The following is a 16,239-nucleotide window of genomic DNA, read 5'->3' as shown; positions in this document are numbered from 1 at the left end:
TCAGATCAAGGAACACACTTCACAGCAAATGAAGTACGGGAATGGGCACATGCTCATGGAATTCTCTGGTCTTACCATGTTCCCCATCATCCAGAAGCAGCTGGATTGATAGAACGGTGGGTAGCCTTTTGAAAACTCAATTACAGTGCCAACTAGGTGGCAAAAACTTGAAAGGCTGGGGTAATGTTCTCCAGGAAGCTGTATATGCTCTGAATCAGCGTCCACTGTATGGTGCTGTTTCTCCCATAGCCAGGATCCATGGGTCCAGGAACCAAGGGGTGGAAATGGGTGTGGTGCCACTCACTATTACTCCTAGTGATCCACTAGGAAAATTTTTGCTTCCTGTCCCTGCTACCCTGAGTTCTGCTGGTCTACAGGTTTTAGTTCCAAAACGGGGTGTGCTTTCTCCAGGAGAAACAACAGTGATACCACTGAACTGGAAGTTAAGATTGCCACCTGGTCACTTTGGGCTACTTATGCCTCTGGATCAACACACCAAGAAGGGGATTACATTATTGTCTGGGGTAATTGACCCTGACTATCAGAAGGAAGTAGGACTGCAACTACATAATGGAGGTAAAGAAGAGTTTTCTTGGAATATAGGAGATTCCCTGGGGCGTCTATTAGTACTACCATGCCCTGTAATTAAAATCAATGGAAAACTGCAACAACACAATCCAGGCAGGACCACTAATGGCTCTGAGACTTCAGGAACGAAGGTTTGGGTCACCCCACCAGGCAAAGAACCACGGCCAGCCGAAGTGCTTGCTGAGGGAAAAGGGAACATGGAATGGGTAGTGGAAGAAGGTAGTGATAAATACGAACTTCGACCACGTGATCAGTTACAGAAACGAGGATTGTAATGCTGCTTTGTTCGTGTTATACTATTTAAGTTGTAAGATATCAAGTTTAAGAATGAATGTTGCCCAAGGATTTGCACCCTATCAGGAGAGATTTTATGTGTTTCCAGTTATATGCAGGACAGTTGAGTATTGTCAGGTGAAAGAAAACATGTGTGCTTATTTGTTTTCATTTGGAAATTAAGTATGGTCTAAGGTGATATATATATATATATATATAGGTGCCAAGTTGACAAGGGGTGGACTGACATGGTTAAGGACAAGTGTCAACTTGGCCAAGTTGTGGTACCTGTTCATCTGATTGGACAAGTGCTGGCCTGTCTGTTGCAATGAGGACATTTCATAGGATTAGGTCATGATCACATCAGCTACATCCACAGCTGATTCCATTTGTAATCAGCCAAAGGGGAGTGTCTTCTGCAATTAGTGATGCTAAATGCAATCATGGGAAGCCTTTTAAGGAGGACTCAGAGGAGACAGGTTCCATTCCTGCTTTGGCTGGTGAGCCTCTCCTGTGGAGTTCATCCAGGCCATTGGAGTCGTTGGCTTTGCAGCCTGCCCTGTGGATTTTGGACTCTGCGTTCCTACGGTCACGTGAGACACTTTCATAAATTTTATATTTGCAAGTGCTCCCTGTTGATTCTGTTTCTCTAGAGACCCCTAACTAATACAGGTGGTAAGAGCCCAGAGAATAAATGGGTGGAGCGCTGTCTTAAAAGAATGATCAACAGGTGACTCTAGAGCAGACGCTCAGATGACCAGCCCCTAGAATTTGGTCCTTCTGAGCAAGAGTCAGCAAACTCCTCCTGGAAAGGGCAAGATAGTAAATATTTTCAGCTCTGTGGGCCGTATGGTCTGCGTCTCAGTCACAGCTCCTCAGCTCTGCTGTGGCAGTGCAAACGCAGCCCTAGAGAATGTATAAATAAACGAGCGTGGCTGCATTCCACTTGTTTTATTTATGGATGGTGAAATGTGAATTTCGCATAACTCTCGCGTGTCACGAAATACGGTTCTTTTGGTTTTTATTCAAGAATGTAAAGACGTGAAAGCCATCCTTAGCACGTGAGCTGTTCAGAAAGGGGCCCAATTTGGCCTCTGAGCTGTAGTTTGCCACCCCCTGCTTCAGAACACGCAGCCGTGACATGCTTTTCCCCCATGTGTGATGAGAACAGAGACGCGTGAACCTGTGCACCACTGTATCCCAGATGCCAGGAACACCAGTCCCTGACACACAGTAGGGCCTCAGTTTATCATTGTTGAGGGAAACACAGAGAAGGGAAGGAGAAACTGGAGTCTCGGGGATCCACAAAGCAGCGTTCTTGTGTCTGGCCAGGCTGACCTGTCCCTGCCTCAGTCTCCCCTTTTTGACCTGAGCTGCAGGACCATTTCCTTCCACTTCCTGGGGACGTGTGCAGATTCCCGAAGCAGGGAGGCATTAACAAAGCCTTTGAAATGCCCACAAGCTCAGAGCCTTCTTTTCACGTTTAGGAGCAGACATCCCAGGGAGCCTTCCCACCACCGCTCTGAGACCTAGCCAATGGCTCCCACCACCTGGAAGGCTTCCATTGTTCCAACTCAGACACAAACCCTGAAAAGTCCATGTGTCGCCTGAGCCCAAAGCCCACTTGTGCCCTATCCCCACCTAATAGCCTCCTGAGTGCCACTAATCTGCATTTTCAAGGCAAGCACTGCAGTCCCCATTCAGGAAAGTCATTTGCATCCTGCATCCAGGGCCCCTGGCTGCTATATTAATCTCCATGTTTGTCCCCTCCTGAGTCATCTAATATACTGCTGCCTAATTAAAACATCAAAGCCCAAAGTACAACCGCCGTGCCAGAGGCCTTCTAATGTCTGGTTTCAAGGGTGCAATCCAACGAAGCCGAGGGGAGAGGGTGGCAGCGCTGGCGCTCGGGCAGCCAATCACTTGGCTCTGAAACGCTACCCTCTGCTATCTGAACCCTCTGCACATAGGGCCTCCTCTCTTACAGAGCCTCTGCTCTCGTGCCCTCTGCTCCCTCCCAGACATTAGAAGTCTGCCGGCTGCACCCCACATCCTGTCCTCATGCCATGCTGCCCTCCCCCAGCCCTCTGCCCTCCCACCCCCTCCACGGGTGCCCAACCCCAATGCCAACACCAAGCCTATCAGCCCAGCCCCAGGGCGGGAGTGTGGGCTCTGCGGCTGAGCGCAGCGCATTATTTACTGTCTAGCATGCCTTCCACGTCAGCCAGGTAGAGTTCCTTTTCTCCAGGAAGCAGGTTGCCAGTAGCAGCAGAGGAATCTGTCTCCACAGAGGCATGCCCAGACATGCCTCCTATCACCAGTTCTGCTGGAGCTGATGGGAGTGAAGGCAGGACCCAAAAGAAGTGTTTAGGATGCCTGACCCGGCCTTCAAAGGAAGGAGGGTTATTGGCACGTGGCTTGTTGTCGTTGGCCAGGGCTCCTGTGACACAGACCCTGCATTGATTGGCTTAAACAACAGTGGTTTATTGGCTCGTGGTTTCAGAGGCCAGAGTCCCCCGTCAAGGCGCAGTAAGGTGGTGCGTTCTCCACGAAACCTGCAGCCTTCTGGTGCTGGCTTGGTGTTCCTTGGTGTATTAGTTAGGGTCCTCTAGAGAAACAGAATCAACAGGGAACACTCGCAAATATAAAATTTATAAAAGTGTCTCACGTGACCATAGGAACGCAGAGTCCAAAATCCACAGGGCAGGCTGTGAAGCCGACAATTCCGGCAGAGGGTCTGGATGAACTCCAAAGGAGACACTTGCCAGCCAAAGCAGGAAGAGAGCCTGTCTCTTCTGAGTCCTCCTTAAAAGGATTCCAGTGAGTGGACTGAGCATCACTCATTGCAGAAGACACCCCCCTTTGGCTGGTTACAAATGGAATCAGTTGTGGATGCAGCTGACGTGATCATGATTTAATTCTATGAAATGTCCTCATTGCAACAGACAGGCCAGCACTTGCCCAACCAGGCAAACAGGTACCACCACTTGGCCAAGTTGACACATGAAGCTGACCATGACACTTGGCTTGTAACTCTGCCTCCCATTGGCATGGCAAGTTCTCCGTCATTTCTGGCTTCTACCTCTTCCCACGTAACCTTCTTTGGCTGTGTCTTAATTTCCTATCGTAATAAGGCTTCCAGTCCTATGAATTAAGAATCACCCTCATCTGGTTTACCCTCCCCTTTTAAATAAGATTCTAGAAGATCCTTTTCACAAATGAGTTCACACCTTAACATCTTCAAAGGGTTCATAGACAGTTGAGTTCACACCCACAAAAATGCAGGTTGAGATTAAGAACAGGTCTTCAGGAGGAGAGAGTATATGTAATTCAATCTATCCCATGGTTCATACAGAGAAATAAGTCAATATTAGCTTAGAGGTCAGCAAGAAAGAAAGGACAATTGAGAAACGAAGGGAAAACTTCGTCCAACTCCCCTGATGCTGGCAGGTACGGTGGGAGTGTAGTCACACTTGAACAGTTGTGGTGGGAGCAGTTCTGACGCCAGAAGTTGCACTAGTAGCAGCAGTGGTGATGATACTCACAGGAATCAGTGAAAGCTAACACACAGGAGGTGATTACAGTGAGCCAAGTGAGAAAAGATGGCAGCTTGGACTGGGGTGTGGCCGGGAAAGGATGAGTAGATGTTTTCTAGAGCTATTTAAAAGTTAAAATGAATGGGAGTTGGTGATAAGAAGTGCAGGGTAAAGGAGTGGGTGCTGTCCACAACAGCTCCCACCTGTGGCTTTTGCAGGTGGGTAGATGGTGATACCCAGCACTGAGGTGGGGTCACGGGATATCAGGGTGGGGAGGTGGAGAAGATCATGAGTCTTACCAGTGATGTGCCTTTCACCTAACTTCTGTTCTCCAAACTCCAACATAGTGGCATGGATGCTTGAGTAGAGTGCTTCTTTTCCACTAGCCATAGAAGTAGCTATAACACATCGCTCACCTCTGGGCCTTTGCATGAGCTATTCCCTCTGCCTTCAAGACCCCTTTCTTTGCCTGGTTAACACTACTCATCCATTAGGTTTTGTCTTGGAAGTCAAACGCTCTGGGTTGGGTGCCTCATCTATAGCCCCAAGTCCCCTGTGCATCCCCAGTGTCCCACGTTGTGACGTCCGTCACACTCAGTTGCAGTAGTTCATTCAATTGTCAGCCTTCCCCCCAGCAGACTGTGAAATCCATGATGGCAGACATCATCTCTGTCCAGTTCACCACTGTAGCCCTTGTCCTTGCTGGCTTGCCTAGCACATAGTGTTGCTCAATAAACATGTTGCATGAATGAATGAATGATTTATAATAGCCCAGAGGCAGGATAGCCATTGGTTAAGGGTTCAGGAACTGACTACCTAGATTTGACTCTTGGGTCCAACTTACTAGCTCTCTGATCTTGGACAACTTCCTTCCCTTCTCTGTGACTCAATTTCCTCATCTGTAAAAAGGGAATGATAAGATTATTGTAATGCCATAGTAAATGCTCAGTGGATGTTAGTTTTTATTTTCGTCCTTTAGAGTTCTCTGTGATTTTTATCCTCAGCATGGCTCATTTAAGCATAACTCACAGCTCCCTCACCCTGAGCTCTTCCAAGCTGATATAAAGTGGACCCTGCCTCCTCTCTGGCCATATCTCCTTCCATTCCCCCTCACTCATACACTCCAGCTGCACTGGCCTTCTTGCTTGTCCTGGCACTTAACAAGCTCATTCCCTACCTCAGGGCCTTTGCACTTGCTTTTCTCCCCATCATTCAGTCCCCATAACCTCCCCCTGTTTTATATTCTTACCACCCCAGAAATTATATTATTCATGTATTAGCTGACATATCATTTACCTCCACTTCTCCCACAAGATTGCTCCAGGAGGGCAAGGACCTGTGTGTCATATTCACTGCTGTAGCCCAGGTCCTAATAGGGCCTAGCACCTGGGCGGTACTCAGTGGCCGTGAGTTGAATGTATGAATGTCCTGCCTCAAGTTCACCAACCACAGCAATACTCCTTAGCATCATTCAACATTGGATCGTCGCCTCAGCTCCCTTTGCTTTGGCTATTGAGTCAAGGTGTGCCTGCTTCCTCTCCCTTACATCAGGTGCTTCTCTGACACAGGGCACACCACTGCCCAGGCAGGTAGACACCTACTCAGGAGCACCCAAGACAGAACAGTCATCCTTACCGGTAAGGTCTAATGTGGGTCTGCCGGCATTGGGTCAGCCCAGAACTGTAGGTGTAGGTGACTGCTGAGCAATTTGTCTGCAGATTTTCTAAAGAAACATGAGAGCTGAGGGTCTTTAAGGCAGAGGCAACAGTCAGAGTAAAGGCCCAGAGGCAGGAACAAGCATGGCATATTTGAGAACCAGAAAACTGAAATTTGGGGAAAACATCATATGCTTCCAAACTTCTCAATTTAAACCTTTTGTTTTTCTGAATATTTGCCAGAAATGGTAAGTTTGGGCTATAGAGGGAAGGCCCAGAAATCAGAGTAGCTTGACCCAGCTGCAGGACTGCTCCCTCACTTTCAGTCACTTATTCATTAGGTCCGCACTACATGCCAGGCCTGTCGGACACACCGGAGTTACCACCTTTGAATTCCTGACCCCTTTCTCCAGGACAGAACCCAAAAGGCCCTTCCCTTGTGCCTCCTTCTGCAGGGGTGCGGGCACCGAGTTCTCAGCTGCCTCCTGGCGTGCTACCAGCGAGCGCTGGGCCCTTGTCTGTGTGCGGGCTCGTGATGACTCAGGGCAGACTCCAGGAAGATCCGAGCCTCTCCCATCCCTGCTGCCCCCTCAAGTCCCTGCCTCGTGTCCTGTCTTCATTCTCTCCTCCAGCCCCCTGCCTCGGGAAAGCAGTCCCCCACGAAGAATGGCAGCCCCTCCAAGTGCCCCCGTTTCCTCAAGGTCAAGAACTGGGAGACGGACGTGGTTCTCACGGATACCCTCCACCTTAAGAGCACCTTGGTGAGTAGCCCAGGGTGGGTTCCCGGGATTCTCACCCTCAGCGCCATCCCCATTTGAGGCTGGATGATGCCTTGTCATGGGGGACCGGGACCGTCCTGGGTGCTGTAGGATGTTTAGCACACATGGCGTCCCTGGTTGTGACCTGCTAGATGTCAGTAACTCATGCCTCCCAAGTTGGGACAACCAAAAAATGTCTCCATACATTGCCAAATGCCCCCTGGAGGGGAAATTCACCCCCAGTTCAGAAACAGTGGTAGAAACTCATGCACTTATATAAATACTTTTTATCTGCACACGTATCTGAAAGATCCTAAGGGGGCATTGCTGGCTCTGAATGGGTATATACTCTTTGTCTTCCACAGTCTGAGTGCTGACCACAGCTGGACCCTTCCTTGCTTTCACACTGTGTCCTCTAAATTTTTATATCAGTCAACAAGTTAAACTTAAACTTTTGTTGAAAATGAGACTCATGAGGAAATGTTGTATCAGCAGTGTAACAAATGGGCCCCAAACTTTACTGACTTAAAACAACAACTGTTTATAATTTTTCAGAAGTCTGTGAATTGCCCAGGGGATTCTGCTGATCTGGACTGGACTCATTTGACCTCAGGGGGCATACTCAGGCTTCTGAAGTCATCTGAGTGGTCATCTAATGCTGGCTGGTCTAAGATGGCCCTGGCTGTGATAACTCAGCTATGTCCCATGTGGTTATCCATTTTCCAGTAAGCTAGCTTGGGCTTGTTCACATGTCCCTTGCGGGGTTCTAAGATAAAAACCAGAAGCGTACGATATTTCTCAAGACCTGGGCTTACAAATGGCACAGTATCACTTCTGCCACATTCTGTTGGCCAAGTCCAGACTCAAGGGGTGGGTGAATGGGCCCTACCTCTTGAAGGGAGGAGCTGAAAAGTCACATTGCAAAGGGCATGAGGATAGGGACAGGAAGAACTGGAGGCATTCTCCTTTTGCAATCTAACATAGATGCATTTATTCAAAGGAGCTCCTGTAGACATTCCACTAGCTCATTCTTGATCCAAGTAGGATCAAAAAAATATTTTGAAACTCAGTACCAAGAATTCTGATATCCAGGGAATGCCAGGCAGAAATCCCCTATTCTCCCAAGTTGAATGGAGAAAATGCTTTCAGAACCTCAAAACCGCTCATCGTCTTATTGCTCGGCTGATGAACATGGCCAACCTGGATTTGAACTCATACTTGAGAAGTCCTGTTGGGGAATTGAGGACCAGGCAAATGCCACCACTTATGTCAGGATCCAGGTCTGCGGCCCAGCCCAGGCCACACCCGGAGAAACCCAAGCCACAGCCCAAATCTCTCTTCTCCTCCCAGGAAACGGGATGCACCAACCACATCTGTATGGGATCCATCATGCTCCCACCTCATCAGATCCGAAGGCCTGAAGATGTCCATACAAAAGAACGGCTCTTCCCTCTCGCCAAAGAGTTCATCGATCAGTACTACTCATCAATTAAAAGGCAAGTTTATGTCGACTCTGGGGAGACCGGGGTAAGTTATTGAGTGCTGGAGACCAAAACTTCAGCTCTAACTTTGTAGGTGGTTGAACCAAAGCCCGGACATGGGGCCTCTGCCCGTATACCAGAGGTTCAAAACTGGCTACCCAGGTGCCAAGTTTGGGCCATACGTGTTTTGTGTGGCCTGCAAATCATTGTTTGAAATTCAAAATATTTCAGGCAATTCCACGCCAAGTTACATACCTTAGAGAAACGCACACATATTCACAAAAAGGCATGTGTAAGAATGTTCACTGAAACATTGTTTATGATAAGAAAAATTAAAAAACCTCCTGGAAACGACCTCCTGGAAACCCCATCCACAGGAAAGTGTGTAAATAAATTTGTGGTATATTCCAAGTAATAGAATACTATCCAACTGCAAAAGGAAGTGGATGTGATCATCTGTAAAAAGGAGTAAAGTTCTGATACATGCTATGGCATAGACAAACATGAAAGCACCATGCTGAGTGAAAGAAGCCAGGCACAAAAGGACAAATGTCTGATTCCACTTATATGAAACGTCTAGATTAAGCGAATTCATAGAGACAAAAGGTGGAATAGTAGTTGCCAGGGGCGGGAAGAACGGGAAGTTATTGCTTAACAGGTAAAGGATCTCTCTGGGGTGTTGAAAAGTTTCAAGAATAGATGATGGTAACGGTAGCGTGACATTGTAGGTGTAATTAATACCACTGAATTGCACACTTAATTGCTTGAAATGGCAAATTTTCCGTTATGTGTGCTGCCACCATAGAAATAAGTAAATTAGAAAGAAAATGAATGGCTTAAAGCTCCGCATGTTCTTTAACGAAGCACAAATACCTCAAGCAAAAGAAAGAAACAGCAAGTTACAGAAGGATAGATACAGTTCAGCAAAATTTCTATAAACTTTTAAGCCATGCAGAATAAGGCTGTCAGGTACATGTACGCATGTGGCAGAAGTACGAACAAGCGTACGAGGGTGGGTTCGGATGGAGAGGTGGTCCCCAAGGAATTGCAATGTCATTTCTTTCTCAGGCCTGGGGAGTGGATGTTTATCATATTATTCTGTATATTTTTGTTTGTAAGCCTGAACTTTCTCATAGTAATTATTTTTTAACTTCCTAAATTTAAATTCCTTTCCAGATTTAAAAATGAGAAGGGTTCCCTTTAAAAATCAGTCTTTCCGTTGCCCCTAAAGTATCTGACAATTCTGCACCCCCCGACCATAGCAGGCAGTACGCGGGCTGGAGCGGAGCGGTGGCCGCCCCCCCCACTGCGGGCGCGGCCTGAGCTCGCCCCGTGGCCGTGGCCCCCAGCTGCCTGCCTCAGTCCTGCACACGCCGCGGGGCCTCTGCGGGCCTTTGAGTGTGTAGCCTCTGCTTAACCATCAACCCCCTGCGTCCTGAAATCCACCTGGGACATCCGGTGGCTTCCGGCCTCCTGTAAAGAATCACACGCTCCTCTCACTACTAATCCGTGCGAGAGAGTGACGCGCATGCCCCTCCTGTCCGCACCCAGATTTGGCTCCAGGGCCCACATGGACAGGCTGGAAGAGGTGAGCAAAGAGATCGAAAGCACCAGCACCTACCAGCTCAGGGACACGGAGCTCATCTACGGGGCCAAGCACGCCTGGAGGAACGCCGCCCGCTGCGTCGGCCGCATCCAGTGGTCCAAGCTGCAGGTAGGCGGGAGACCACGCCCCCTCAGGATGGACCACTGGGGGGGCCATCTGGTGGTCACGGGGTCCCAGATTCTCACACCATGCCCAAATCTGGCAGAGAATCATGTCTTATTTAGCCAGGGTTCTTTCAAACATTGCATTTGAATAACTCTTGGGCAGGTTTATATTCCCCAGTTTACCGCAGACCCCACCGCTCCCTTTTGTCACGCCTTCTCTTTTTGCCTGTCTACATTATTGGCTTTGTCCCTGAAGGTGTTCGATTTTGTGGCCACTAGTGTGATTTTTTTTTTTTTTTTTTTTTGAGAATACTTGAAAATTGGGGGCAGATGACTCACCAAGCTCAGGGCTTTCTGGTTTGAACTTTATATTGGCTTGTTTTGTATTTTAATCCCTGGTCCCTAGTGACCTCACAAAGGATGTACCCAGCCCATTAAAACTCCTCTCTTTACCCACCACCCCTTTCCCACATACACTTACCCTCCATGCCTCTGAGTTAGGGGTGTTTTTTGTTGTAACAGACCAAGGTTATTGGGATAGAGGAAAGAAAGTACAAAGCCCAGCCTAGGACTCAATAATGGGGCATCCACTCCGCCAATGGGGCAGTGGCTCAAATGGGCTCTGGGAGCCCCTAAAATGCCAAAGCCGCACTCGGGGAGCTGGGGAGGGGAGAAGGAGGCCCTCCACTCCACGATGCCCCTCTTCCAGGTGTTTGATGCCCGAGACTGTACCACGGCTCACGGGATGTTCAATTACATCTGCAGCCACGTCAAGTATGCCACCAACAAAGGGAACCTCCGGTGAGCGGCCAGCTGGGGGTGGGGAGGGGCCTCTGAGTCTGATGACCTCAGACCCTTGACCTTTGGGTCTCACCTGCCAGGGAAATGTTCCTGCTCTTGGGGAGATGGGTCAAGCTAGCAGACATCTCCTGGCATCCTTATCGCACTCCCCTGGTCCCTTCTCTCCTCGGGGGAACAGCCTCCCGTGTGGTTTGCAAAATCACAGAAATGAAAATTAGGTTCAATTCATATTTCGCTATCACCCGCCCGGAAGGCAGGAAGGGAGGCTTCAGGTTCCTGGGAATAGGAAAATCCTGTTGCCAGTGGTGATCTGTTTTTACCACCTCCTGCTCTGCTGCCTGGAGCTGCTGCAGAATCTTCTTGGTCTAAAGGCAATTTCCCTTTCTGCTGCTATGGGGACTGATCCTTCAGATTCTGCCAAACCAATCCACATCTCATACTCCTCTGGCCCTGATACAAAGAGAAAGCTCCAGGGAGGGCAGACCGAAGCAGGAAGGCACCAGTGTGGGCTGGTAGCTTCCACAGTGGGAGAGGAGCTGCTGGAAGGAGCCACTGGAGCCCTGCAGACAGGCGATTTCACTTGTCCATCCTGCCTTCTCATTCCTACCCAAATCTTGGTTCTCAGCTACCCCAGTCTCAGGGATATTCCCACAAGCCCCTGGGCTTTGTGGAGCTCACCGAGGGGCTTATTGGCATTAAGCATGGGTTTTCTTGGATGTTGAGTCTTTCTTAAGAAGAGAGGGGTGTCTGCCAGCTGAGTGAGTCCATCAGTAGTAAAAAGGTCTGTAGTCAAAGCCCAGGGGTCAGATGGGGAATTGGTACTTAGGTGTCTTGTGTAAGAGACCTCAGCCCTCAGCCAGCCAAGGACTCAGCCCTCAGGGAGCTTATGGGCTCTTCTGGTGAGATGGAGCTGTGAGGAGGAGATATGGTCATCACTACAGGCCAGGCAGGTGGAGCTCTTGTCCCCAGATACCCTGTTTCAGCCAGTAAACCCCCTTTTTCCAGTTATCTGTTATAGGGCATCAAGGGCTCTTTTAGTCAAGAAAGCATTCAGCTAATTTTTTAAGATAGTTTTAAACTACATGTCTGGAAATGATGAGAAGTCAATAAGAGAATGTGTAGCTTGTAGAAACAATCTATACATAAAAGAAGGTGGAAGGCAAGGAAGAAAAGAAGGAGAGAGAGATGTAATTTAAACAGGGCAGGACATTCGACTTGCCATTCAGTGATATTATTCTTGGGAGAAGAGGGAGGTAGAAGGCATAAATGTGTTGTGTTTCCTTGGTTGATTTCGGGTCCTACGTGTAGAGTAAGCTCCACCCCACTGTGTGTGATTCTTGTGTTTCTAAGTATACACACATGTATATATTACACAATACCCTTTATCTGGTGCTCAACCAAAGAAAAAGCAAATGTGTTTTAACGTTGGAGGGAAAACTGGCTGTTTGACTGTGTTCATCTCCAATATGGTGCCTTTGCTAAGAAGTTTTCAAAAGTACTTTTGACTCCATGTGATTATTGCCTTAACCCTAAATCTAGACTAACCCCCAGGTGTGTTGCAAACCCCCTGCAGTATTAAATGTTGTATTGCATTGTAGAGATAGAAAGACCTAAAAAAAATGTGCCCAGAAGAAAGAAGTCTGGGTGGGCTGAGTGAGATGCAGGATGCTGTACGGAGAAAGTGAATTTGAGTTGGGCCTTGAACTTGCGTGTATGACAGAGAGGGCATTGCAGACAAGGGGACCAGCAGTTGCAAAGGTCCTGGGGCAGTTATATGTATAGGGAAGTATCTGTGAGCAATGGTTGGATCTAGGATGTGAGCACATTTCCCATGTTGTCACAAGCCAGGACAGTGTTTCCCATAGCCCGGTATGCAGTCCACTGATGGGACAGAGGAATCTGGGTGGCAAGAGGTCCTGCCATGAGGTAACATTCAGCCATAGGATGGAAGTTATTATTTAAAAGCCTCCAGCCAGAGAAGCATTCTCCTTCTATCAGCAAGCTAGCAGGGTTGCTCCCACCCTTGGCACAGATGTGATGTACCCTGAAAGCCTCAAGCAGTTGTTGGCCTATATGTCCTTAAAGTCCTGACCTATGCCAGGTGTCCCGCTCTCTCTGCCACAGGTCTGCCATCACCATATTTCCCCAGAGGACAGATGGCAAACATGACTTCAGAGTCTGGAACGCACAGCTCATCCGCTATGCTGGCTACAAGCAGCCTGACGGCTCCATCCTCGGGGACCCAGGCAACGTGGAGTTCACAGAGGTGCGAGCATGTGTGTGCCCCCCTCACCTGGGATCTCATCCCCCCACACTGTCATTATCCACAGACTTTTTTTATCTTCCTGGTATCATCAGGGGAGAGGGCTGTGGCAGCAGAGCCAGTAGGCTGTGGTTAACTCTTCTCCAGACCCACTGCTTTACTTGGCTGAGCCCCCCTCCTTCTGGTTCTTTGACAGCTGGTCACTGGGTTCCTTTCATGTCATTACCCTACCTGATCCTCACAATTAGAACTATTGTTCCATTTTACACATGGGTAGACTGAGTCTCACAGAGACCAAGGGAGTTATCCAAGGTTTCCAGATGAGTATATGGAAAAACTAAAACCACAGTCCAGACCTCCTGCTTCCCAGCCCAAGGCTTGCTTCTCTGACCTGGAGGAAAGGAGCTGATATATGGAATGTGTCTGGCATTCACCTCTTCCCAGTTGGGTACCATACCAAACCCCTTTCATTCATTCATTCATACAATGAGCTGTGGATCTTCAATTCTACTAATCTAACCCACTCCACCCCTCCGTTTCTGGTGACCCAAGTCCATTCATAAGAGCCATCAGGAAAACAAATGCTGCCATCTCCACACCCAGGGTTCCTCCAAGGTGTTAATATGGACAGGTAGGCCAGGTAGGACAGGTGACACATGGTTGCTTGTACCATGTCCATAGGAGATGGCACAGGCAGGCTCCAGGTTCAGAATGATCTCAAGCACACGGTCTTGGTACCCCGTTTTATTTACCACCCAGCCATCCCCACGTGAGCCCCAGCTTTGTCCTTTATTCAAACTCCCCTCTCGGTCCATCCCCAGTGCCTCCTCCAGGATGGAGCTGACAAAGCCATGGGTGGTTCCACTCCCTCCTTGTCATTGACTTCATTGGCATGTGGCTTTTTTCTATTATAATATGATCATCCTGGGGAGGGGGCTGTATCCAGGGCAACCAGGAGTGGCACCTGTGCAGTTTTAGTCTCACAGTCGCTGTGCTCCGCTTGGCTGAGCAGTGTGTACTTGGCTGAGCACAGTGTACTTGGCTGCCCTTGCCCTGGGGTCACCAAAACCCAGACGCCACAGCGTCTTCCTTGCATTGTGGCTCCAGAAACCTCACTGACCAAGACATGTTCTCCTGAGCCCATGATTTAGAGCTTCCTCTTTCTACTAACACGGCATAAGGGATCATTCCAAACAGAACCACATAATTGTTTCTTATGAAACCAAACCCTGCAGTATCCAGTCCCATAGCCACTCACTGTGTGTGGCCAGTGAGTCCTTGAAATGTGGCAAGTCCAAATTGAGATGTGCTATAAGTGGAAAATACACACCAGCTCTTGTAGGCTTATCCAAAAAAAGTAAAATGTTGCATTGATAATTTTATATTAATAATTAGTATATTAATAATTTTATATGTTGAAATGTTACATTGTGGATCTATTGAGTTGATATTATCTGTATTTATATATGTTTAATTTTTATATGTTCATATATTTTTACACTTAATACATTATATTTTACACTTTAAATATATTTTACTTTTATAGATAAATATATTTATATTTAATATTTTATAGATAAATATATTTTATTAGACATTAAAATTAAATATATACTATATAGTTAAATAGATATCTATCTAATCTATTTAATTAACTACATAGTATATATTTAATTTTAATGTTAAATATAATGTTAGCTTTATTAAGGTAATTTATTAGTTTATCATTAACAAATTAACATTATAGTATTTTAACACAACTGACATTATATTAATATTGTAATATATGTGTTATATGTTCTATCTATTCAATCTACTTATTGGGGTAACAAGCATATTCCATTGTAACATTAAACATATTATTAAAATATATTAATATTAATACCTTAAAAGCTTATTCCTAGATTAATATTAAATATATCGTTAAATTAACATATAATAATTAAATGGCTATTGCGTTACCATTATTTTTACTTGTTTAATGTGGCTGCCAGCACATTTTAAATCACCTGTGTGGCTGGCATTATACTCCTATTGGACACTGCTGCTCTAAGCGAATGAATCAGACCTGTTAACTCTGACACGTGCCCCCAACCCCGATCAAATCCAGCGCCGTTTCTCCTTTTCTTCTGGCTCCCACTGCAAACATTCTCAGAGCACCCCAGGGCGCCAGGAGGGGCGGCGTGCACAGCAGATGCAACAGCCCGCTTCAGCCCTTGCTCTCTGGGGTGTCCCAGTGGTCAAGAAAGACTCGGGGATCCTGACGCCACGCGGGGCTGGAGGCTGATGGCGTGGTGGCAGGGAGGACGAGGAAGGGGCACCGGGGGATCAGGTGCCCATTCCCACGCTGTCGCCCCGCCGGGAGGATCTGGGCACAGTGTCACCACCCAGCGGGTCTGGTTGCAGATCTGCATACAGCAGGGCTGGAAGCCCCCGAGAGGCCGCTTCGACATCCTGCCGCTGCTGCTCCAGGCCAACGGCAACGACCCCGAGCTCTTCCAGATCCCGCCCGAGCTGGTGTTGGAAGTGCCCATCAGGCACCCCAAGTAAGAGGCGTCAGGGAGGGCCGTGGGTTTGCCCAGGGCTCCTACCCTTTATCCACCCCTTCAGGTTGGAAGAGCAGACCCACCTTCTATCTCATTGTGGGCCCAGACTGTAAACGGAGGGATCCCTTTAGAGCGCCTCTGACCTGGTGCAGACCAAGTTCAGGAAGGAATTTTGGAGCCAGGAAAGAGCTGCAAAGGGTGGTTGTCAGCAGCAGGGGCAGCATTTGGACTTTAAGAGTGAAGAAACTCCAACATGAGGCACTAGCCTCAGATGCAAAATTTAAAGGGGCACCGTAAAAAAAAACAACAAAAAAAACCCTCATTTATCAGGACAAATGATATTCCCATGCAATATTTTAAAAAATCAAAATTAAATTTTTTTACATGGGTAGGCACTGGGAATCGAACCCGGGTCTCCAGCATGGAGGGGAGAACTCTTAAAATTAATTTTTAAAAATCCATGATGAAAGATACCCATGATGATCAAAACTATCAAAATTTAAGATAAACTCAGGATCTATCACAGGACTGAGATCCGGGTGAGATGAGCTGAATCAAACAAATACAGGATCGGCTCCTGTCTTTGTTTAAATTGTCAGTATTTTGTTCCTTGTGGATTTTTGCATGA

The 16,239-nt window shown here is 47.6% G+C and overlaps 1 protein-coding gene across 1 annotated transcript in view; it reads left to right on the top strand.

The window, feature by feature from the left end:
* The window catches only part of NOS1 (nitric oxide synthase 1), a 99,312-nt gene that overhangs the window by 39,810 nt on the left and 43,263 nt on the right, over positions 1–16,239 (top strand). The window contains exons 3-8 of the mRNA XM_077159945.1: positions 6,685–6,813; positions 8,161–8,306; positions 9,843–10,005; positions 10,711–10,802; positions 12,927–13,068; positions 15,472–15,611. Coding sequence (XP_077016060.1) covers positions 6,685–6,813; positions 8,161–8,306; positions 9,843–10,005; positions 10,711–10,802; positions 12,927–13,068; positions 15,472–15,611 — 812 coding nt within the window. The remainder of the gene's footprint in view (positions 1–6,684; positions 6,814–8,160; positions 8,307–9,842; positions 10,006–10,710; positions 10,803–12,926; positions 13,069–15,471; positions 15,612–16,239) is intronic.

Source organism: Tamandua tetradactyla, chromosome 5 (assembly GCF_023851605.1).
Source record: "Tamandua tetradactyla isolate mTamTet1 chromosome 5, mTamTet1.pri, whole genome shotgun sequence".
NCBI classification, from domain to species: Eukaryota; Metazoa; Chordata; class Mammalia; order Pilosa; family Myrmecophagidae; genus Tamandua; species Tamandua tetradactyla.
The sequence above is the reverse complement of the archived record's forward strand: the minus strand, read 5'-3'. Positions and strand labels throughout refer to the sequence as shown.